General features: G+C 52.7%; 1 protein-coding gene across 1 annotated transcript in view; it reads left to right on the top strand.

Annotated features, from left to right (window-relative positions):
• The first annotated feature begins 2491 nt into the window (after positions 1-2491).
• Positions 2492-25008, top strand: part of MARCHF10 (membrane associated ring-CH-type finger 10) — a 74950-nt gene continuing 52433 nt past the window's right edge. The window contains exons 1-2 of the mRNA XM_056126577.1: positions 2492-2581; positions 14632-14751. Of these exons, the coding sequence (XP_055982552.1) occupies positions 2492-2581; positions 14632-14751 (210 nt within the window). The remainder of the gene's footprint in view (positions 2582-14631; positions 14752-25008) is intronic.

Raw genomic sequence — 25008 nt, 5'->3', positions numbered from 1 at the left:
TTCTCTGCCTGATTAATATTCAGGCACTTTTCTTTCCAGTAGTAGCAACAGGGGTGCATCTATCTCTCTCAGCCTGTTGTTAACACCCTCTGTTTCTGCAGTTGGTGGGAGCATAACTTGATTCTGCATTGGTACAAATTCATGGGGCAAGTGCTTTTTGAAAATCAAGTTTAGGAAGGACGATTGAAAATGCATGGGGACAAAAGTTAGGTTTGTGCTTGAATGCTGCATAGCCAAGCTCCCAGACTGAAGTTTCTGATTCCAACCTTCAAAACCGGCTTTCTAGAGCAGAGGAAAAGTAGTCTCTGAGGGACCAGTCCGAGTTCTCCCTCTGATTTCAAGACTCACCGGCTCTGGGCAGTCAGATGCGGAGTGACCTTGAGGTGGTCCCTGGCTCTGCTGCCAGCATCGCCAGAAGGGGATAAAGTGGAGAAGGAAGAGTGGAAGGGAGAGTGGGGTTGGAGGGATAGCACAGTGGGTAAGGCGTTTGCCTTGCATGCCGCTGACCCTGGTTTGATTCCCAGCATTCCATATGGTCCCCTGAGCACCGCCAGGAGTAATTCCTGAATTCATGAGTCAGAGTAACCCCTGTACATCGCTAACTGTGACTCAAAAAGCAAAATAAAAAAAAAAAGAGTGGAAGGGTGAGCTGGGCCAGGAACATCATCTGATTGTAGCTTTCCAAGCTTTGACAGCACAAAGAGCATGCCAGAATGTTTGGAAGTGCCACACTGCCAGAGAAAGTAGTGTGGCCTTGGGGAGCTGAGGGAAGTGGCCTTGAATGCTGCCTTATGAGCTGCCCTTTTAGGCAGCTTGGTGATCCTCAGTGTTTGCTCAGAACTGCAGGTGAAACAGCTGGTTCCACTCCCTGACCCTTTCTGGACAGCGTCTCAAAGTCCATCTTCAGCCCCACTGCCCCCTTCAAGTGCTCTCACCAGGGCGGTACCAACCTCCCTGATGAAAAACCATCTTCTCGGCCTCCAGGGATTGCTCCCACCCTGGGCTTCTCATAATTTCTCTCTAGCTCCCTTGTTCCCTCTTAGTCCCTCAGGGTTTTGTGCTGGACTCTTCTCTCCTCAGTGCCCATTCTGTCTTCAAGGTCAGTTACTGCCAAAAATGTCAACAAGTGCCACCTCTCAGACAACCTGCTTCCCTCACAACAGTTCCAGTAGCTGGGCCCCAGTCACGTCTGTCTCCCCATTGTTTTCTCTCAAACCAGCTCTCCTGAGTTTCCTGAAGGGAATATAGGCACCCAGCAGCCTCCCCGTGAGCCATCAGGCTGCCCTCCAGTGCGTGCGTGTCCAGCTGAGGGCTGGGTACAGCTGGTAGGCCCAACCCCACCCTCACCCGGAAGCAAGCTCGGGCAGCTGATGCAATTTCCTCCATCTCAATTTCCTTATCTTCACATGTCCTCCCTCCCCCAGTCCCCCCTGTGGTGTGGTGAAGATAGAATGAGTCACTGTGTATAAATGCTTGGGACAGTACCTCAGTTGCTTCCTGTCTCCCCTACCCCAGCCGCCCTCTTAGCCTCTCTGCAATCATCTGTCCCCAGGTTTCTCCAGGCCCATTTTCATTCCACTCCCTCATCTCCACCTCTTCCTTATGCCAAACTACAGCTGAGGTGACTTTGTAGACATGCAATCTTTGTAATCACTGCCAACCTCACCCATAGTTTGGAACCTTCCAGAAGGTTAGAAAGCACCTTAAAACCCTACCCTTCCAGGCTGCACACTCACTGGGCCCTGCTGCTCTTCCTTGGACAGTGCTGACTCCATATGCCCCATCTATGCCAACCCCTCATCGGCCCTCTGGACTGAAGTGTCCCGCTCCGACTCACTCCCTGTCAAACCTTGCCTGGGTCATTTCCTAAGGAAACCCTTGCCTCCCTGGCCGGGGAGTTTCCCTTCCCCACTAACTCCATCAGAGCCCACTGTACTTTCTCCAGAGCAGTTACCAACCCCAGTTGGGGTTCCCTCAGCCCATCCTGGTCCCCCACTCTAGATAGTGAGCGGCAGTCAGCCTGGGGCCACGTTCATCCCGCTGACGGCTCTGTCCCGGGTCCTGGCTCTGCGCCTGGATTGGAACAGGAGCGCATTCATGATTGAATCAATGAATTTAAGCTTCCAGGGCCGGGAACCTCCGCCATTGCTAATTTAGCTAGGGCTCTTGGTTTATATCACATGTAATTGCTTCTGAATCAAATGTCTGTCGATCTAACTCCCTACAAATAGCCAGGACCGGCTCCCTGAAGCCAGCTGACGACTGTGGCTGCATTATTTATACCTGGAACGGGGGGGCCCTGGGGCAATGACACTGTACATAGAGGCCCTTTGGTTTGGGAAAGGACAGCTGTGCCTTGCAAACAATGGAGACGAGATTAATAAGAGAACTAGAGCAATCAAACTAAGATAAAGACCATGGGCAGAGCAGCACAGGATTATCCCACAGTGCGTTTATTTATCTTTTACCTGTAGGTTGGGGATTAAGAATCATGTTGCATGAAGCAAAGGACAGGCAGAAGTTCGTCAGCGATGTTCAGTATCTGCGGGACATACAGCATAAGGTGGATTCTGAATATCAGGTAACTGCAGGGAATAGAGATCTCTCCCGCCTCCGCTTACAGTGGTGATGGAGTTCAGGTTCCAGGACCCGCATGGGATAAATAGCAATGGTGTTATTAGCTTCCAGAGTGGCCACTCAGTAGTGACCCGGGAATGCCACCCTACCTCTTAGGTCACAGTTCCCACACCTGTAGTGTACGGATGAGCCCCACCTCATCATGCTGCCACAAACAAATGAAATGAGGGAACATGTGGGAAGGATTGAACCCCAGGCTCCACATGCAGACCTTGCCCACAAGCGGCATCGGGGTTTAAATTTGAGCCATGAAGGGAAAAGGCAGGAAGGAGTTAACTGACTCTCTCCCATCCACAAACATCTTGGTTGTCATTGGGCCAGAAGAAAGGTGGTTGGCACTTTCTACAACAAGCTAACTCATGGTCACCCTAGTTACAGTGTTTACATGCAAAATGACAACAGACGGGAGCCCCGAGCAGAGCCTGGAGGTGGTCACCCAGGGCTGGCACAGGACAAACTTGCCAGACTGGGTTGTGGGGTTCTGGGAGCTGTTAGAAAGTGGCACACAGCCTGCTGGCGGGGGGGGTCAGCTGGGAGACCCCCAGCAGGACCACAGAACACTTCTTCTCTGAGGAAAACCTAACAGGGGCTCAAGAATTCTTCTTCAGAGCAACTTCAAGTGGAAGGAACCCCCCGGAGTTTCCAAGGAAACCAGCCCTGGCTCTGTCACCTGATCTTAGTTTAACTCTGGGTTGCTGGGGGACTGCATGTGGAATCAGCCATTTCTTCTCACCACGCCAACCTACCTGCGAGGCAATGAAACCCACCTGGGGGTTTCTGTCAACTAAATGGAAGGGGAGACTGGAAGGGGCTGGCCTCCCTCCGCCTCCGCGACTCTCCTGTTTGGGAACATTCCTCTGAATCTCTGGGATCAGGATGCAGGAATCTCACCACAGGGTGGTCTCTGCCCAAGAAACTCACCTCATGGGCCTTGCACGGGGCCAACCCATGTTCGATTCCTGTCATCCCATATGGTCCCCTGAGCACTGCCAGGAGTAATTCCTGAGCGCATGATCCAGAAGCAACTAACCCCTGAACATCGCCGGGAGTGACCCAAAAACCAAAAACAAACAAAAAAAAATTTAGAAAAAAAGAAACTCACCTCATGGGCAGCTTGCAGCCACATCGTTGGGATTTTTTGTTTTTTTCCTGACCTAATTGGGCTTTCCACAGTCCTCTACAAATACAAGAATGCTTATTAGGGGCCGTTGCAATAGTACAGTAGGTAGGGCATTTACCTTGCATGTGGCTGGCCCGGGTTCAAGCCCTGGCATCCCATATGGTTTCCTAAGCACCGCCAGGAGTGATCCCTGAGTGCAGAGCCAAGAATAACCCCTGGTGATAGACATAGAAAGATTGCATTCATCTGGGGAACACAGAGTAACAAAATAGGAGACTAACACCCAAGAATGGCTGAGATTAGTACCAGGAATTTTACTCCATGGCTTGGAGGCCAACCACACATGCTAGGGGGAAAGGGAGCTCAGATAGAGAAGGGAACGCCAAATAAAGGTGTTGGGAGGATCCTCCCAGGATGGAAGAAGCATGATGAAAGTAGACTATAGACTAAACATGATTGCCACTCAGTGCCTCTTTTGCAAACCACAACACCCAATGAGAGAGAGAGAACAAAAGGGAATGCCCTGCCACAGAGGCAGGATGGGATGGGGGGGGGGGGGGGGGTGGGAGGGATACAGGGATCCGTGTTGGTGGGAAATGGGCACTGGTGGAGTGATGGGTATTTGATCATTGTATAATTGAAACCCAAGCACAAAAATGTGTAAGTCTGCAACTGTACCTCATGATGTCTCAGTATTAAAAATTAAAAAAAAAAAAAAAAGAATAACCCCTGAGCATCACTGGTGTGACCCAAAATGAAAAAAAAAAAAAGGAAAAAAGGAAGAAAAAAAAAAAGCCTACCATCTCCTAAGCAAAGGCCCTTCTCTTCTGGCATTCTTTAAGACTGAGAAAAACATACTAGCAACTATGTAAGACAAGGTCCCTTTTTCCTCTAAAAATCTTTAAGGCAAAAATGAAACCCCCAAAACATCCTCAGAGGTGATGGAGCATGGGGACACTTCCCAGGGCAGGGAAGGTCGACTGGAGGACATGGCACGTGGCTGGGGCTGGGGGGTGATGGGATGGAGCCCTCAGGCACGAGGCAAGTCAGGCACGGACAGAGGAGGTGGCTCAGGCATGGCCAGAGCAGTCACACACCAAGGGACAGTGACGAGGTCTCCCAGGACAAGCTTACCACGGTGAGAATTGCCTGGTATTTGGGGTGGGAGCGTGTTCATGTCTGTTAAAGCTCCCTCTGGCTGCTCTGTGGGGGACTGACTCAAAGGCTCAGAGAAACTGCTAGAAAACGAGTCAGGAAGCTGGGGAAGACACTGGGAAGAAAAGCTGGCAGCTTAGAGCAGGGCTCAAGGGTAGGGAAGACCCCAGAGCAGGCAGCCGGGCAAGGAGGGGAGCGAGGCATGAAGGAGCGGCCACTCTATCCAGTGCCCTCAGTGACAACACGCCTGCCAGCTGCTCCACTTTTATTCAAATCCCCAACGCCCATACTTTCAGCCAGGAACTTTTCTTCCTGTTTTATGCAAAACAAAGAACTCGAGGTCCTGGGGTGGAACAAGGCACTTCTGTGCCAGGCTGCACCTCCCCACACCCCGGGATGAAGGGTGCCCTCGCCCTGCTAGGGCCCCGCTTCTGTGCCAGGCTGCACCTCCCCACACCCCGGGATGAAGGGTGCCCTCGCCCTGCTAGGGCCCCGTGAGGCCCAGCCCTGGCTCCGCAGCTGTCTCCTCGAAACCCCCTCCTGGGCTGAGCCCACAGCACAAAGGGCAAATCCCACCTCAGAACAGAAGAACCAGGACTTCTGGGGTCAACCCCCAAGATGGCTCAGATGGCCTTGCCCTCTCCGGCCCCCCACAGCCTCCCCTCCCTCTCATCCCCTAAGTGTCCTTGGCTCTTGCCTCCACTCCCCTGGAGTCAGACTCCAGAGACCCCTGCCCCCTTATCCACTTTTTTCCAAAGCCGCTTTCCCTGCTCTGGGCTCTCACTCCTCCCTGGACTCTCTGACATCATACTCCTCATCTTCCTCCTCCTGTTTCCCTTGTATTTCTCTCCCTGGCCACCCCTTAAAAATTCTGCCCAGTTTCCATCAGCCCAGTTTTCTTCTGATTCAAGGGGTCTCCTTGGCTCCGCACCCACCCTACGGTCTGAACCTTTGCTCAGCACACGCCAGTGCCCGAGTCATAAGCAAGGGATGTCTGTGGGACATTCCCTGGCTGTCAGCAGGTCCACGATGGCCCCCACATGCTCTTTGTCCTGCCACTGTCCTCTGCCCCTCCCTCTGGTGGGAATGGCCTCAACCTTCTTCCTCTGCCTTCTCACCCACAGCCTACCAGGCCCCACAGTGCCAGGTTTACCTGAGGGCTCATGAGCTCATGCCTTCCTTGCCACCTCCCACCTCCTTGCCTCCACCCCTGTGGTCTCTCTCCAAGATTATCCCCACGTCCTGTGTGCCAGCCTGGTCGCTGCTCTCCAGAGGTATGAATTGGACTTGGCCATCCAAGGGCATGAGAACCCATCCGTCTTTTCACCTTACTTACCAGCACCCATTATTGGACTTAGTCAGAAACACAACCACTTGTCCAGCCAGTTCCTCCTCTTTCTTTTCTCTCTCAACAAACATAGGACCATCATTTGAATTTAAAACTAAAGAGGCCCTCTGTGCTCCCTTAACACTCTTCTTAAAAAGCCCTTATTGGGTTGGAACAATGGTACAAGAAGTAAGGGGCTTTGCCTTGCACACAGCTCGACCAAGTTTGATCACCAACATCACATAGGGGCCCTGGAGCCCCACTAGAAATTATCCCTGAGCACAGAACCAGGACCACTTTTGGGTGTGGACCAAGGACTGCTTTTGGTTTTGGGGTGGCTGTGGGCCCCAAAACAAAAAAAAAGAGGCTTTTATTGATTTATAATCTACACATTCTTCTTATGAGAAACAGTCTCATTCCCGACGTTCCATTCGCTCTCAACGGAATGAACATCTCCAAATGCAACATTATGTGTACCTAGGTCGAGAAGTCAACATGACGAATGACCTGGCACCTGAGTTGCGCAGGAGGAAGGGAGCGGCTTGGAATGCCTTCAACCAGTGTCGAAGAAAGAGCTAAAAGGACAAAGAATTTCTGGCTCCGGGACATCTCTTCGATTCTACTGTTCTTCCTGCATTAACATACGCCTCAGAGACCTGGGCCCTATGCAAACATGATGAGAACGCTATTCGGGTCTCCTAAAGAGGAATCAAAAGAGCTATGCTTGGACTATCACGCTTCACTCAAATGAGAGAAAGAATCCAGAGTTCCGACCTCCGTCGACGATCAAGAATCAGGGATGCTGTCTCATTTCCCAAGGCATCAAAAATCAGATAGGCTGGACACCAAATAAGATTTGGAGACGACCGCTGGACTAGATCCATTACCGACTGGATTCCACGGGACGTCAAAAGACCGTGTGGCCGCCCACCTAGGAGATGATTAGACTTCTTCGTCAAGACCCTGAACAATTGGTTTGAGGCTCTTCGTGTTCCCAGAATGAGCAGACGCCATTGGGCTACACTAGCACGCGACAGGGACAAATGGAGACTTTACTGGCGCCTGCTCAAGCAAATCGATGAGTAATGGGATGTCAAGTGATCAATCTACACATCATAAAATTTACCTTCTTTTCTAACAATTTGTGATCAGCTTGCCAAATGTAAGCCATAGCCACCACCCAGTCTAGAAAGTTTCATATTCCAACATCATAGCCCCTCCTCTCCATTCCCCAGTCACATAGATACTGAAATTGTCACCTCATGGGGCCAGAGGATTATACAGTGGGTAGGTCATTTGCCTTGCACACACAGGTGACCCAGGTTCGATCACCCGCATTCCATACGGTCCCCCATATGTCCAGGAGTAATTCCAGAGTGCAGAGCCAAGAGGAAGCCCTGAGCATCATTGGCTGTGACCTCCAAGCCAAGAAAGAGAAAGAAAGAAAGAAAGAAAGAAAGAAAGAAAGAAAGAAAGAAAGGAAGGAAGGAAGGAAGGAAGGAAAGAAAGAAAGAAAGAAAGAGAAAGAAAGAGGGAGGGAGGGAGGAAGGGAGGGAGGGAGGGAGGGAGGGAAGAAGGAAGGAAGGAAGGAAGGAAGGAAGGAAGGAAGGAAGGAAGGAAGGAAGGAAGGGAGGGAGGGAGGGAGGAAGGGAGGGAGGGAGAGAAGGAGAGAAGGGAAGGAAGGAAGGAAGGAAGGAAGGAAGGAAGGAAGGAAGGAAGGAAGGAAAAGGGGAGGGAAGGGAGGGAGGGAGGGAGAGAGGGAGGGAGGGAGGGAGAGAGAGGGAGGGAGGGAGGAAGGAAGGAATCGTCATCTCAATGACAAAGCTACTATAACTGTCTTCTGTGACATCCCCTCACACAGGATCATGGTGTGTACAAAGCAAAGGCAGAGTGGGGGGCAACTCACGCCTCTGTGTTGAACCCAACACCTTATTCCCGAAGGCCTGTATCACCTAGCTCCATCACCAGCTGGGTTTGGCAGACAGACGCAGCTGGCTTCCCACCACTCTTCCCACAGGCCAAATCCACCCTCACTGAGCACTTTGTAAACCGCTCACCACAAGGTCTGTGAAAACAAACGTGGCTGTCTAAGATGATCCGAGCATCGCCCATGCCACCCACAGAAGCTACTCTGAGGACAATAGCCATGAGTTAGTTGTGCCATTTCCTCTCTCCCTCGCCTTGTTCTAGAAAGAATCGAGAATAGTGATTCAAGAATCAGTCGCATGATTTCAATGAGCTCTCTGTAGCTTGGCCCGCAGATGACCCAGGTGTGTTTAGATAGTTTACAAAGTAGACTTTGTACTAAGAAAGTAATTGAAACCGTGGGTGACCGGTGATCGTAGCCAATTACCTCTGGTGGAAATCCCGGTTTTCGCTTGCAGTACAGAGTCCTGCTTGGACATGACGCTTCCCATGTCAGGATGTCCACGTACCTCTCAGCCCACTAACTAGATTCACCTTCCAAGCAACACATGCTTGCCTTAGATTCCTTTCTGTGCTTGCCTCACCTGTGATGAACAGGCTCAGACTGAAGCACTTGGGAATCGCCTGCATTCGCTGATCCTGAAACATCCCAGATGCTGCTAAGGGTGGGTCTGCACCAAATTGGCAGTCCCCTCCTTCGTCTCTTCGTGAGCTGTAGAGGACTAAACCCACCCAAGGTTATTTGGATGCTTCTCCTTTCAGTGACTGGGTGGGACCCTTTTTGAGAAAGCGAGCGGGAATAAACATCTCTTTGGCATATTACATGCTATTTCAGAATCTGGTAACTAGTACATAATTATATATGCCATCTCAGGATTTGGCTCCGTTTCTTCAAGGATGTTCATGCTGTCTCGCTTCTCTCTCTCTCTCTCTCTCTCTCTCTCTCTCTCTCTCTCTCTCTCTCTCTCTCTCTCTCTCTCCCCTCCCCACTTCTTTTGGTCAAAAGTATTTATATAACTGGAGGCGGGACTTAGTCACTAACGTCCACTGAAAGTTGGGTTACGCTTGGCATTACAGAATGATTTTTCCATAATTAAATGAGTTCCCTTTCACGTCACTTCTTTATCCTGATACCAGCAAGTGCAGATCAAACAACTAAACATCATGATATAGCATCATGCATGCAGAGACACGAGAATGACTGGAGAGGGTGGCACAGTTGTGTGCTCCATCCACTTGGGACTGAGGGCATGATATCATTTGGCTGAGCAGGGTGGGGTGGGAGGAGTTTCTCTTCCCTGTTCACCTTTAAGTGTCAGTGTCGTCAACACCGGAAAGTGGGACCTGGACTGGTTTGAGGGGAATTGCATGTCTCACTGTTATTTAGCTGATATAGGAGCAAGCAGGGATCTGGGACTTGGGGGCTCCTCTCTCCACTATAGGGGTGCAATATTACTCAAGCCTGGCAGTACTGGGGGCCTCCAAGGCCACCCCTGATGGTGCTCTTATGGCACCAGGGATGAAATTCTCATCCTCACACAAATCGTTGCTCCTGAGCTCTCGCTCCAGTCTAAACTCACAGTTTTTACACCATGGCTTCCTTAATCTCTCAAAGCTAAATTCCAAGCTTCTTACCAGATAAGAACAACAACCCCATAGAACCAACTGAAGGAAGTGGCAACTCCCACATTTCAAAACAGTGACCTCCACAAGTGCCACAGCTGACCAAGATGGAGGGTTGTGGCACACAATGGTTTTTATACCCCACTGAGAGGTGGAGAGTGTTCCCATGGAACCCCAGAAGGCCCCAGGAACCTGACTGGTGACTAGGAGGTGGGAACAAGTAATAAAAGAAGCAAAAGAAACATTGACTATCCCTGTGGGCTTAGAAAGCTGTAATGTAGGGGGAGGGGGGAGGGGAGGGATAGTACAGTGGGTAGGATGCTTGTCCTGCGTGAGAGAGACCAGATTCCATCCCCAGAACCACATAAGACCCCAAAGCCCCATCAGGAGTGATCCCTGAGCACCACTTGGTATGGCCTCAAAAAACAATATGCTGTAGTGTGGTAGGGAAAGAGGTTTACAGAGACTTGGAATGAGTGAGAGCAGGCTGTAGGTGGGTGGAAGCACAGGCCTAGGAAGCACAGCTCTACTCTGGGCACAAAAGTAAAGACAGACCCAAGCCAAGATAGAGATTCTTCTGTGACCAGATCAGAGCCACATCATTTGACAAGGCTGACTGGAGCGATAGCACAGCGGTAGGGCGTTTGCCTTGCACGCAGCCAACATGGCCGACCGGAGTTCGATTCCTCCGCCCCTCTCGGAGAGCCTGGCAAGCTACCGAGAGTATCTCGCCCACACGGCAGAGCCTGGCAAGCTCCCCGTGACGTATTCGATATGCCAAACACAGTAACAACAAAGTCTCCAATGGAGACGTTACTGGGCCCGCTCGAGCAAAGGCTGACTGTAAGCAGAGTAAACCAGGAAATGGGATTGGAAACAACTATTAAAAGCCTGGTGATGATGGTCACAAATGATCCTAGTGATGGTGACAGCAACCATAATAATGACGATGGTGAGAGAGGAGAGGTGATGGGGGTGGTAGTAGATATGATGATAGTGATGGTGCTGGTGGTGGTCGATATGATGGTGGTTGTGGTGGTGGAGATGGTGATTAGGTTAGAGTGATAGTGTTGGTGGATGATGGAGATAGTGGTGATGGTGGTGGTGGTGGCAATGGTGGTAGTGGTTATGGTAGTGAAGGTAATGATAGTGGTGGTGGTAGTGGTGATAGTGGTAGCAGTGATGGTGATGGTGGTGGTGGTGGTGACAGTGGAGATGGTGGTGCTGGTGGTAGCGTGATGACAGGGGAGATGGTGGTGATGGTGGTAGTGTTAGTAGCAATAGTGGTAATGGCAGTGGTAATGGTAGTAATGGTGATAGTGGTGATGGTTGTGGTAAAGGTGATGGTGGTGGTAGTGGTTATGGTGGTAGGTTGTGGTGGTGGTGATAGTGGTGATGGTGATGGTGGTAGTGGTGGTGATGGTGGTGGTAGTGCTTCTTATTGAACACACCATAAAGCAGTCAGTCTGCTGAGCATCTTGCCAACAATTCCTTATGCTCTCCCTAAACTTTTGCAGCATCAAGACATCTCCCTTTACAGACGAGGGAAGCAAGAATCAGTGGAATTAGTCAGCTTGCCCAAGGTCGCCGATGCTAGAAAGTGGCAGAGCTGGGGTTTGTCGCATGTACCAGTGTTGAGTCTCAGTGAGTCCCAGGACCCACGCCACCCCCCACAGGCACGTATGCATGTTCTGTGTTCTGCCCCTCTGTGGGGCTGGAGTGTTGCAGTCAGAGGGTCAGGTCTGGTGGGGGGGGCGGGGAGGCGCACAGAGAGGAGGTAAGGGGGTGGCACTATCAGAGGAGATGAGGAGGAAGCCCCAATACTCCCAAGTAGGAGAAAGAACGCTTACCTGGCACCTCCCCTTTCAAGTCTGCCCTCAGCCAGGCTGTCACAGAAACAGAAACTTATTTATAGCACCTAGCTCCTGACAGGCATGGGAAGAAGGTTTTTAACAGCTCCAGGGGTAAAGGGAGCCCCTGGTGATTCTGAATTACAAATCCATCCCTCCTCCCCATCCTGTAGATTTCACACCATGGTGTGTAGATTTCAGGAGACTCCAAACACTGACCAAGGACAGAAAAAAGTTTGACTTTTCGAAATCTAAGAAAACTAGCAAGGGCAGGTGGGGAGCTGGGGAAAGCTCACAGGTTCTTCCCAGGCCTGGAGTCTGCGCTTGGCTCTCTGCCTGTGTCTCTGCCTCAGTTCCTTCTCAGCAAAGCGCGAAGTCTGAGTGCATTTGTGTTTGGTATGCACAGAAAGATTGCTTGGCTGCTTCGAGAATTAGGAGGGAGGGACCTTGTTCCTGATCTGTTCTGTTCTGGTTCTCTACAACCGGGGGATTCTCTCTCTCCTCTCTCTCTCTCCCTCTCCCTCTTTCTCTTTCTCTCTCTCCCTCTCTCTCCTCCTCCTCCCATCTCTCCCCCTCTCTCTCCTCTCCCCTCCCTCTCTTTCCTCTCTCCCCTTTATCTCCTCTCTCTCTCTCTCTCTCTCTCTCTCTCTCTCTCTCTCTCTCTCTCTCTCTCTCCATTGCAAACTATTCTATTCCTCCTCCCCTTTGGTAAAGAAATATTTAAGTCGCATGCATTCTTGGAGAGAATTTTCAAAAAACACTCAACCCACAAGAATTCTGTTCCTCCCACAAAGTCAGTCTTAGTCCTGTGCGCATTTGCAACACGGGGCGGGCTCCGAGGTTGTGAGCCCATCAGCATTTCCTGCTAGCGCCTTTAATCCCAGTAGGTCAGAGTCACTCACACAACTGCTGCTTCAGGAAACAGCCACCCTCACCCCCACACCGGGGTCTCCCTGCCACCCAGAGCAGCTCTGAGCTGAAATCATTGCAGTAGGAACAGGAAATAAAGCTCATATTTAACTGGACCTCAGTAAACCCTGATTCTCTAGGTTTAACATTTGCTATCTGTGGGTGTAGTTGATTTATTATGGTTACTATCTAGCAGGGGGGTGGTGTCCTTTTTCAATTATTTATTAAAACTCTTCATGGTATTTATTAAAATGGTTTATCATCTACGTGTCATAGTGTCTTAAAAGGAAATTAACTGTGGGACAGAAATAAACCAAATGACCACTCCGGAGAGCTTGCTCCCTCCAAACCAGATGGGGTACTCTGCACCTATCTCCTGGGGACCAAGCTGCCCCCCACCAGCCCACCTTGTGTAGCTTGTCACATGGCCTCTGGGATGAGTGTGGACTCAAAACCGGGCACCGACAGCCTGTCCCCGCTGGGCTCCCCACTCCAAGTGGAAATGGCGGGTTACTATCAGGTCATTTCCGTTCTGAACCTTGTAGCATAATATTAGACTTTCCCCGTGGCATGAAATTCTGACAGATCTTCCATCTCACGGAAGGAAACACGTTCACTCACAGAGGAAGAAAAAGAAAAACATGCCCCAGGAATCCTTCCTTTCTTAGCACAGCCAGGAAGGCAGGGATGGCAGGGCTCCTCGGAGGCAGGGGCGGGGGTGGCGGGGCATGGTGTCGCTCCAGAAGCACCTCATGGAAGCCAGTCTCTGGAGTCCAAGAAATCCTCCATGAAGAGTGACTATTTCAAATACCCTTGTAAGCCCCAAAGGGGTTGGGAAGGCAGCTCGGGGGTCTGGGGCACCTGCCTTCTGTGCACAATGATGCCAGCTCCAATCCTGGCACCACCTGGGCAGGGGCATCACTGAATGTCACCTAAATATCCCCCAAGCCATCACCACTGAGCCCCAGCAGCATCACACTCCCGAACACCAGCATTGAGGTGCTCCTGGGAGTGGCCCCAGGGTAGCCTGAGCATGACTGGGGGCCCTCCTCATAGCAGAGACCTGCCTTAGAGAACCTCTAGGGCGTTCTACAGGAGGAGAAACAATTGCTACAAGATAGGCCTTGAAGTTGCTTAAAAATATATATATTATAGATTTTCTTTTTATTATTTTCTTTGGAAATTGATCTTTTCCTCCAACACACACACACACACACACACACACACACACACACACGCACACACACACATTGCAATTAAACTGAGGTTAAATGCTAGATTTGCAACGGGAGGGGGGTGGGGCGGAATATTTAGAAAATATGAAATTCTTTCCCTGATCTGCAGGAGAAGCAGGCTCAAAAATAAAACATCTGAATACAGAAGGGGAGGGAATTATGTAATTCAGGTAATGTAAGTATGTGAAAGGACCGATTCATCCCCCTGGAGGAGGGAGAATAACTAGTGAGGCAGAAAAAAAATAGAAGGCGCGTGAGCTGATGGTCAGAGCCACAGAATTTTCTGGAAGAACTTTTGGAAGGTATTCCATGAACAGGTTGGCATTCCCATCTGAAAATCCTTGTCCGGAAGTGAAGGAGTCATGGGGGGGCAGAGTGATCGAGTGACTGGACGGGAGCAGCTAGGAAGAAGAGGAGAACAGAGAAACCTCAGTACAGGTGCACTTGGTAGCACCTTCCTGGATAAGCTATTGTTGAGCCCAGGGATGTAACTCCAAGCATTTGTCTTGCAGGCATGGGCAATGGGATTGACCCCACACACACACACACACACACACACACACACACAAGAAGAAGAGGTGTTTATTGGGCAGGTACTGAACCAAACACCTTCTACTAAGCCTGCCACCAGGCTTTATTAAACCAGTTGACTTAAGAGCTTTGAGCTGGCGCTTGGGCCAAAGGCCCAGGAAGTGGTAGTCAGGTGACCATCTTCACCCTCGGTTCCAAGGGCTGCTAAGCCCCAGAGACAGGACCCATGCATTGAAGGTCCCCAAGGGGAAGGGAGCAGAAAGCAAGCAAGGCCAGCTGTTGAGCTAAAACAAAGCCACATCGCTTTCTGTCTTCTAGGCTTATCTGAGACGACAGGACTACAGACAAGACCCAAATGAGAAGAAGAAAGATCAGTTCGGGGGGCCAGAGACCAGTGGGGAGAGAACCCGGTGTTCTAGTGGGTCATCTTCCAAACAGGTACTTAGAACTCCAGGAGACATTCTATAGCTACTGTTAAAGCTCTGTGTGTGTGTGTGTGTGTGTGTGTGTGTGTGTGTGTGTACGTGCATGCGTGCGCATGCACATATGTGTATGTGAGAGTGAGTGTATGTGTGAGAGTGTGTATGTGTGTATATGCCTGTGTCAGAGAGTGTGCAACCAAGGGAAGACCACCTTGGAAAGGGAAATGCCCAGATTCCTACAGATGATACCATGGAGTGGGAGGTAGGGGCTTCTGTGCTGCCACAACCCTATCACCCCCTGCCTCCCCGCTCTTCCTTGGCCGTGGGACCACAGAAGGCCTCCTCAGCACCTGCCCTGCATCCAAGCACATGGGCCAGCAGTTACAATCAAGCAGCAGGCCAGCACTCTGGTCCATGGACTAGTGACCCTGGCATCACTCAGTCTGGTATATTTTTAAGGGGGAAAAGCCTCAAAGGTAGCCACACCATGGAGCAACTCGCAACTGTTGCCATTTTTGTTTGGGATGAAAAACTTAATAAAGAACAAAAACCAACACAATAGCATGCAACAATGAGCCCCATGGAAGTAACCTAAGTTTGAGTGCTCCAGTGGTCCAGTGCTGTCATCGATTTCTCACAAGTTTACATATATTTGCCTCACTTTACAGATGAGAAAACGGAGCTTGAGGAGAGTTCAGAAACTCCCCACAATGGGGTGGGGTGGGGCTTCCCCACCAGACAGACCCCAGAGGGCAGGCTCCAGGCCACAAGCTCTGCAGGCCTCTTCCACACGCACGGGCTTAGCCAGGTGAGAATCTGACTTACCCCGGGTAAGCACCGCATACCACAAACTGCCTTCGACACCAGTTGTTTGCAGGGTGAATTGATTTAAGATGACGAATATGCCTTTTATGAATTCCTAGTTAATATTTTATAGATGAAATATACTCCAGAGGATTTTCTGTCTCTCCTCCCCTCCATACCCTCCACCTCTGAGCCTGGCTACCTGGTATCAATCAAGTTCTGGTTGGGATTTCTTCCTTAATCCAGAATGCTCACACTGTGGTTATTTAATGTTCAAAGGAGCTCTTAGAAAGCGTCCCTGATTGATGTTCATGGCTGTCGATGTTTCCCTGGGAGAGCTGGACTCCCGATTAAGGCGCACTGGCAGCGCTGAGGTTACAGGTTCCTGTGTTCCACAGACTGTGGCTTTTCCTTCTTTGCGTTGGACTCTGGGAAGGAGCTGATCTGGACCTTCAGTCTAGTTTGGCCAGAACCAACCTTTTGAGCATCAAATGAGTTTCATGCTTTTTATGCTTAAAAACAAAAAAATAAGGACAGGGGCTGGAGTGATAGCACAGCAGGTCGGGCGTTTACCTTGCACGTGGCCGACCCGGGTTTGATTCCCAGCATCCCATATGGTCCCCCGAGCACTGCCAGGAGTAATTCCTGAGTGTAGAGCCAGAAGTGACCCTTGTACATCGCTGGGTGTAACCCCCCCAAACAACAACAACAACAACAACAACAAGGACAGTCTTCCTTTCTTTTTCTTTTCGCTCTTTCCTTCCTCCTCTCCTCACGTTTCCTCTCCCCTTCTCTCCCCTCCTCCCCCCTCCCCTCTCCTCTCCTCCTGTCAGACACTGGCATGTCACAGTCTTCCTGGATGGGACTCCCTACACTAACATGACAAGATTCTTCTGCTTTCGTGCCAGGAGGACAGTCAGGCAGAGCCATGGCACATGTTGTGTGGCAACACACATATACATTTGGGGGATATTCTAGGACTTGGAGTGTCATGTTTCTCCCCCCACAAACTTTGGGGGACAAGCTGGTGACGAATCGCTGTCATTTTCTCTCCCCTGCAGTGCAAATCACACGTTCTAGAACTCCTCTTTGGGAAGCTTACCTGAGAAGGGGCACATTTGGGGCTGGTGGGTTGGTTTGGGGGTCAGGACACTTGCCTTGAATTTGATCCCTAGCACCGCATACCCCTCCCCCCCACCCCAAGCACTGCCATGGTGGGCACCAGCACATCTGAGTGACATTAGATGATCTGGCCTGCTTGCTGAGGGATTGCCAGGAGCACCACCCCATGCACCTCCTGAGCATGACTTAGGCACGCGTTCCTCCCCCCTCCCCCCAAAAAAGGAGCACCCCTCCCCCGGTTGTACATTCAAGCATAATTCAGAGGGGTCTAAGTGATAGGACAGCAGGGAGGGCGTTTGCCTTGCATGTGGCCAACCCAAGTCAGATCCCCGGCATCCCATATGGTCCCCCAGCACCTCCAGGAGTGATCCCTGAGTGCAGAGCCAGGAGCAACCCCTGAGCATCACCAGGCGTGACCCAAAAAGAGGGGGAAAAGCGGGGTTCTGGTATGAATACAGTGCTCTGCAGTAGAGCACCCTTTGTGTGTGTTTGGGGGCGGTGCACTCCTGACATAGCAACCTGGGGGTTGTCTGCACTCTGTCGGGAGACCTCACTCTGCCCGAGACAGCGGCTGTACTTCTTACATAACCCCAGTTTTCGCAGATAATGATGTCCCCAGGGCTGGGCCTGGAGTGCACAGGCATCTTCAAGGTCACATCTTCTCATCCAGGAAGAGTGACAAAATTAGAATTTTCCACAGTGCAGCTCACCTCTGCCTCACTCTCTGCATTACAGTTATTCTTTGGGGGATCCTGGAGGCTCTGTGTCCGGATGCAGAAGCACAGGAAGGGCAGGGGGAGAGGAAATGTCACGGAATCCGGAACTCCTGGCCATCCGAATGGTGCCTCCGGATAGCCCCCCTCCCGTCTTCTGTGTGGGAGTCACAGAGGCCAGAACCTGGGACAAGGTCACCCCTCAGCCTGCCTCCAGGCTCAAAGAATGAAATCCTGCTCTAGGGTTGGCTGGGCACTGCCCTTTCCCAGATTTGAATCCAAATTTCTCCAGAGATCTGCTATCTGCAGCCACCACAGTTACGGCCTGGCGACTATGTCTCAGACCCTCAGGGACAGCCAAACTGATGCCCCCTCCTACAGCCTCCTGAATGCCAAGCAAGGTCACAGGGCCCAGCTCCCCGACCTGTCACAGGTGGGGAGACTGGGGCCTCCCAGAGGAGAGGCCAGGCCAAACCCATCTGATTTCCACCACCCGGAGGATTGGACGTGACGTCAGAGCACAAGAGTTGCAAAAGCACCCCTGTGGGTCAGCATGGGGCAGGAGAGACAGCCAAGTCACGCTAAAGCTGCCAGGGGCACACCTGCCAGAGCCCTGCGTGCACACTGCCCCTTGCTTCTGCCTGAGTCAGCAGTGGCCGGCAGCCCTAGGGAATGCCTTCCTCTGATGGGAGAGGTTGTCTCCTGCTTCCTTGAGTGGGGACTGCCACAGTGAGTGGTCCTGGCAACATCTCCGCCATGTGTGTGGTCACCAGGCGAAGGTGGCCGCTACCTGGATTGTAATTCCTGTCACTTGTTGAGCCCCACAACAGGTTCAGACTGTCCCTGTCCCAGTGGGCCTGGAACAGGAGAGGAGTTCCCCTTCGAGGAACTATCCAATGGCAAGTCATCATGCCAGACCCCCCACTTCTAACTAGGAGGAGCCTCAAAAGGCCTGCCTTGGGGCTGGAGCGATAGCATAGTGGGCATGGTGTTTACCTTGCACACGGCCGACCGGGTTCGATTCCCAGCATCCCATGTGGTTCCCCGAGCACCACCAGGAGTAATTCCTGAGTGCATGAGCCAGGAGTAACCTCTGTGCATCACCGGGTTCACACCCAAAAAGAAAAAATAAAATTAAAAAAAAAGGCCGCCTTCAGGAAATGCCACCCCCTCTCCCTCCCACTGAGGTTGTCCCTGCTGTGTTAAACCCCAGCCCCCATGGGAAGCAGTGCCCCCTGCTGAGGGGTTCCTGAAAGTGGCACCTTCTAACCACACATCTAACCACACTTCTGGATGGCCTTGGCAGAGTTGGGCGCTTACCATCCTGGGGCCAGCGCTGGTCCTCACCACAGCGTGAACTCGGGCAAAGCCCTTGGCACTTTCCCTTCCCACTCAGGAGCCGCTTATTATGATGCTTATCTCCGGGGAGAGCAAAGGAGACTCAGAAACAACCGAATCACTTCAGGCCACTCTGGAAATGGTGCTGGTGCCAGCAGCTCCCAGGGTGTCCGGGCAGGAGCCTGTGTGGCGGCTCCTCACCTGCCTCCTTTTGCCACCACCCTGCCCCAGGCCACAGTTCTGAAGGGAAGCGAGAAAGCTAACCGGCTTCTTCTCGGACCCTTTTCGAAGTTGCATACGAGTGCATGCACTGCTGGATTGGATTCGAGTTTAACAGGAAGACCGACGGCAGAACCATCTGGAAAGGGACGACTCCCTGGGCAGAAAAGCCACGGAGCCTCTGAGGCGAGGTCACACCCTGCCTTCCCTCCCTGAGTCCCCAGGGCAACTAAGCTGGCTGAGACCCTGAGGGCACTCACACAGAAGGGGGTGCACAGGAAATGAAGAAAATGGTTAGCCCTGACTCCGGGGACAGCAGCCTTCCATGAAGAGAGACATCCCCCCGACCCGTCTTGACTTCCAGTGCCCAGATCCTCGCTGGGAGCCCGTGCCACACTAGCACCTATGTCACCTCAGCGACTTTGTGGGCAGGAAAGATCAGTTCTCGGTTTTCCAGGAGCGCTGTTGGCTCAGCCAGCAGGACTAGGATTACTGTCCTATCACCGGCAGCCACCGAGCCACTGAAATATTTAGATTCCAGGTCACAGGGGACCCAAGTTAACCCGTTTGGCAGGAGCCAGAGGCAGTTAACCTGACACTGCAGTGGCCACTGGCACCGCCTCAGGCCAGGCTTGGTGAGCTCAGAGGCCCAGGAAGTGAGGTCAGCTTGAAGGCTGCCGCCCAGCACTGACATTTGAGTGGTTTGGTTGCTGATAACCCTCGTAGACTCGAGAAGTGAAGGGGAAAAATAAAGCCTCTCCGAGTAACAGTGGCCTTCAGGAGCAGAAATCCCATCAGAAGTCGAAAACTGTGCCCCTCGCCCCTCGTGTGGCTCTTTAAGTTAATTAAAATGAAATGGAGAGGCCGAGAGGTAGTACAGCTGGTCGGACGCTTGCCTTGCTTGCTCAACCTGCCGCACCCCATATGGTCCCCTGGTCCCCACCAGAAGTGAGCTCTGAGCACAGAGATACGAGTAAGACCTGAGCACCGCTGAGAATGGCCCCCAACACCTCCCCCTGCCAAAAAAAAAAAACCTGTTTCTTCTGGTGCCAGCCTCTTGTCACTGCATCTGTGACTGCATCGGCCCGTGCAGGCATGGAAATGGCCAGGAATGTCTCTTAGCCATGGCCCCGCACAGACCACAGTCCGTCACTGCATCCCACACTCTGTGCAAATGCCGCTTCTCCCCCACCTCACCCCCACCGGACTCTGCTGTCCGGGGCTGACTCTGCATTTGGGACTTTTCTGCCCACCTGGGCATGTTTGCATGACTCCTTTGTTACCTGCCCGGGAAGCCTTCAACTTCTCTTTCAAATATCTCTTGGGAGTCACTCGCCCATTAATCTGTCACTGTCAACTTACCGACACCCTTCACAGGGCCCGCCACCGCCAACGGTGCCGTGTCTATGAAAGCAGCCACAGCTTAGCTTGGCATCTGGCATACGTGCTCCATGAGTCACACCTTTCATCTTCTCTCCCTTGTCCATTGTCAGATGGGGGGGGCGGGGTGCTGGGCTCCCTCTTTCTGGCCCCAGGCCAGTGTGTGGATGAGGTGGGTCACAGCCGCTCAGTGCGGGGCCTCTGATTACTTGGGGCCCCCCCAGCAGCCGGGAGGCTGTGAGTCATCTCTCACACCTGGCTGGTGCTTGTCACAGCAGCCGCTTGCCTCGGGAGCAGGCCGTCTGCCCTGGAGGTGCACCTGAGCCACACGCATCAGCCCAGACGCACACGTCATGGTGCGGGAATGTGAAGCCCCCGGGCTGGGGAGGGGGGTGTGGGGGGGTGGAGGCAGTGCCCGGCTGTGGGAACTGACGCTGTGGCACAGTTCCCATCTGAGCCCTTGATGTGGTCTCACCGCAGGTTCCCGAGACCCTCAAGACTCACCGTGCCGAACACCTTGACCTCTCCCCTCTGCTTGCTACCTAGACAGGAATTTGCATTGTCCCAGCAGGGATCCAGGCCCTGCCGGCACTGCTCCCCGCCTCTGAGCCTCAACTCTGAGAATGGGTCTCCGGGCCTGTCCTGGCCCTGGTGGCTTCTCTTATTCCAGCTGCGGGAGGAGAGGCGGCAGGTCTATGCTTCCTGCACCCTCCACACCCGCCCTCCTCACACTGGTCAGCACAGCCGGAGGGGGCGTCCCAGCCTGAGTGAGGCGAGGGGACTGGCCCGTGGGCCTGGGCAGCCTCCCTGACTTGGCTTCAGCTCTCTCAAAGAGGCCAGCGGCTTGGTCCATGCTCAATGGCCAGCTTGGGCGTGATGACAGAAAGGACAAGCCACCAAGAGGGGGTCGTGAAGAGGGTCGGGAGCTGGGGCAGCCCTCCAGCCACCGTGCAGAGGGGCAAGTGGCTGCTTGAAACACAGGGTGAGCTGCCTCTGTCACAGGCTGGCAGGACCATAGGAACACAAGAGACCTTCGCTGGTGGCTGCATGACTGCCGACTTGTGTCCCCCCCCACCCCCCATACCAAGCTGACGCTGCTGCTCTGGCTGGACAAGGGCCCCACGGGGACACGGGCCCTGCAGGCAGCTCGGGGGCGAGCCCCACCTAGGCCAACAGCCCAGAGCTCTGCTTGTTTGCACCTCACCGAAGCACACCTGATGGTGTTTACAAAGGACTCAGTAGGCAGATGGGGCAACCGTGCCTGCCGAGAGGCTGGGGCGCGCGTCCTCGTGGCCTGGTGATGGGCATCCAGATGCGGAACATCTGTGTGCCAGAGGAACCGGGGCTCCCTTCCAGCATCCAGTGACCCCCCTCCAGCAGCCCGAAAATGCTCAGGAGAGGGTCAAGAAGCAGCGTTCCCTGCATACCTCCACATCATACAGGGTATCTTGCATTTAAATTTATTGTTTTACTAAAATACCATACCTTACTTTTAAAAATGGTACTCATTAATTTTAAAGACAAAAAAAAAGCTTGTTTAAATCCTATTAAAATTCAGGTATCGAAACATAAAATGTTCGTCAGTGGTAAGAGTTTTGCGCAGTTCCAGGGCTACCTGACTAACCGTACTCTATAGCATACAGCCCTGCGGCCCAAAACCCTCTTGCTTTCTGCATCAAGAACTTCGAAACCTCTTGCATCCAAGATGCCATGTGAGGTGCTGCGTTGTGGCAATAGCACAGGTGACAGTGACAAAGGAACGGGAGGCCTGGGGAAGACCCAGATTGACAGTGGGGGTGCAGCAGGAGCGGGGGTTAAGGCTTGGGCAGGATTTGGGAGCAGGAATTGGGGACAGGAGGAGGAGCCTCAGTTGAGGGGGGAACCAGGTGGGAGCCTGTGAGCACCCTGTCTCCTTGCAGCATCAGAGGGACACGTCATCTCCGCCAGAGCTCCGCATTCCTGGGGCGCTGCTCACCGCCTTCCTGCACCCATCTGTCAGGACCAGGGCCAGAGGGGAGTCCTTCCTACTTCAGGCCTCTGTTCCCCTGCAACTCACTGACCACCACCCCAGGCTCTGGGACTTGCTTCCCTCTCGTCACCCCTTCACCCTCACCCTTGTTCCCCAATCAGTTCCTGCCCCGCCCCCTGGGAAGGTCTCCCAGATGTCCATCACTGTTCTGTGACGGCCTTCTCCTGGCTGCCCCATGAGTGAGCCCCACCATTCCCCTTTGCCACCCCCACGCCGAGGCCTGCCCCTCCCAGTCCAGGGTTCCCAGCACCCACAGGGGCTCCCTGCCCTGCCCCCACAGCCTAGAGTATGTGCCTGACTCCCCCTAATAAATCCCTTTGTCTTTTTCTCACACCTCTGACAAAATCTTGCCCATTTGGTGGTCTGGGGTCTCCCCACCCGCTTCCATCCACTGCTGGAGAAAAGTCGCCCAATTTGTAAAAGTGGCCACTGAAAGGTCACAGCCACTGGCCTTCTGGGCCCCTCCAGGCTGCCCTGTGGCCAGATCAACCCTCTCCCACCCAGACGCAGCACCTCCCCCAGCCCACCTCAGGGTGGCCCTCAGATGGGGGGGTCCCACAACCCCTTCCTCCCTCACTGTGCTCCCCTAGTCCCCCCTTCCATGCCTGTGTCCCTGGCCCTGTGTGAGAGCTCCCCACCAAAGCCCCCCAAAACACAAATAACCCCATCAGTCCCCAGCCCCTCCGCTGATGCTTCTCCCGGCCTCCTTCAAACGCCCGCCGCAGCCTGCTCCAATCTGGCTTCCGTGCTCACTCCTCACCCTATGGAAGCAGCTTCTGGCTGGATGAGCCCATCTGCACACATGGGGTTCCCTTTGCCCTCCCTGGCCTCGACCCTCACAGCTGAGGCCGTCCTCCCCCAAACACAGCCTGCCCTGCTGCTGCCAGGGCGCCACCCTCCGGGCACCCACTCTCTTCTCTCCAGCAGGCCCCTCCTCTCCTCCTCCCTACCCTCCTCCTCCACCTTCCCACTCCTCCTCCAGCCAGGATCCCAGTTCTGGAATTCCTCAAGATTCAGCCCCCCCCCTCTACTCCTGGGAGCTCCATCCTAGTTTGGGGGCACCCACCTCCCCCGCAATATAAAGAACTTTCTGGGTCAGAGGTTCCCAGACTTACTTGGCCTGCCCCCTTTTCAGAAAAAAAAAAAAAAACTCAGCACACCCGCTTGAAATCTGCCTTTTTTAAGCGAACCAGCACCCCTCCGCAGTGCTCCTGAGGCTGTGCCCGCTTTCCCAGATGGGCCCAGCGTCCCCAGGCGGGGGGCGGGATCGCCCACTCTGGAGCCTGCTGTAGATGCTCCTCTCAAAATAACCTCTTCAAATGCATGGAAATAAGATACATAGGATTTCAGAGGGAACCACTTTTATTGGAACCGTCTTCCAAATATTTTTAGAAATCTGTGATTCAGTAATATATGTGGCTCTTTATTAGCACATTAAATAACAAGTGACGGGCGGAAAGGGTATTTTGAGACATCAGCCACCGATTTAAGGAAATGTGGAAGTATCTGTGATGCCTATTGGTGACAAAAATCACAGGTGCAGCTAATACTACCTCGGTCTGTAGCCTGCAGGAGAGGAAGAGGCAAGGGGGGAGCTCAGGTTTCAGCAGAGGCTGGTGGACGCCATGAGGCCACTTGTGGTCCCCTCATGATTTTCACCCTGCCCTCAAGAAAGCCCTGCTCTAAACATTCTCCTTAGGTAATCTCCTCAAGTTTTTAACTGTTGAAGGCAAGATGTTAGCTGCCCACGACCCCAGGTCTGCATGTCTGTAATCTTGATTGGAATTACTCCAAGGACCCCCAAACTCAACAGATGCTGAGGCTCCCAGCCTGACCTCCCACCTTCCCTGTGTGAGATCACAGCAGATCTCATCAGACACTCTGATCGTGGGGCACATCAAACGCTCTCTTCCTTAACCCTCCGTCCAATCCATTACCAAGTCCTGTGCACTCTACTAGTCCCATACCCTTCCTCCCATCCCCTGGCATTTGTTCCTGGGGTGGTAGTGGTGGTGGTGGTGGTGGTGATGGTGGGGGCATTGTGCCGTGGGCCGTCTGATTGCTGTCAGCATGTGAGGTCGTGTCCAGGATCAAACTAAAGGCAGAGAGATACTTTACCACTGAGTCATGTCCCCGCTCTCCACTTTTAAAACCTTCGTTTCTTTATTTTTGGTTTTCTTTGTGGTGCTAGAGACCCAGGACCTCACACATACAAAGTCTACACTCTGCCACTGACCAGGATCCAAGACTCCTACTGCCCCAGTATGATTTCGTTTATTTGGAGGGGTATCCCCAGCAGTGCTTCAGGGCTATTCCTGGCCCTGTGTTCAGGAATGACCCCTGGTGGTACGCTGGGGACCATTTTTGTTTCTGGGAATTCTACCCAAAGTCAGCTGCATGCCAGGCAAGTGCTTTTACCCCTGTACTATTTCTCTGCTTGCACGGCAGAGCCTGGCAAGCTACCCGTGACGTATTCGATATGCCAAAAACAGTAACAATGACAGGTCTCATTCCCCTGATCCTGAAAGAGCCTCCAATATGGCAGCATTGGGAAAGACGAGTAAGGAGAGGCTGCTAAAATCTCAGGGCTGGGACGAATGGAGACGTTACTGGTGCCTGCTTGAGTAAATCAATGAACAACGGGATGACAGTGATACAGTGTGATACT

Source organism: Sorex fumeus, unplaced genomic scaffold (genome assembly GCF_029834395.1).
Source record: "Sorex fumeus unplaced genomic scaffold, SorFum_2.1 ptg000063l, whole genome shotgun sequence".
Classification (NCBI taxonomy): domain Eukaryota; kingdom Metazoa; phylum Chordata; class Mammalia; order Eulipotyphla; family Soricidae; genus Sorex; species Sorex fumeus.
This window is presented reverse-complemented; position numbering and strand designations above follow the sequence as displayed.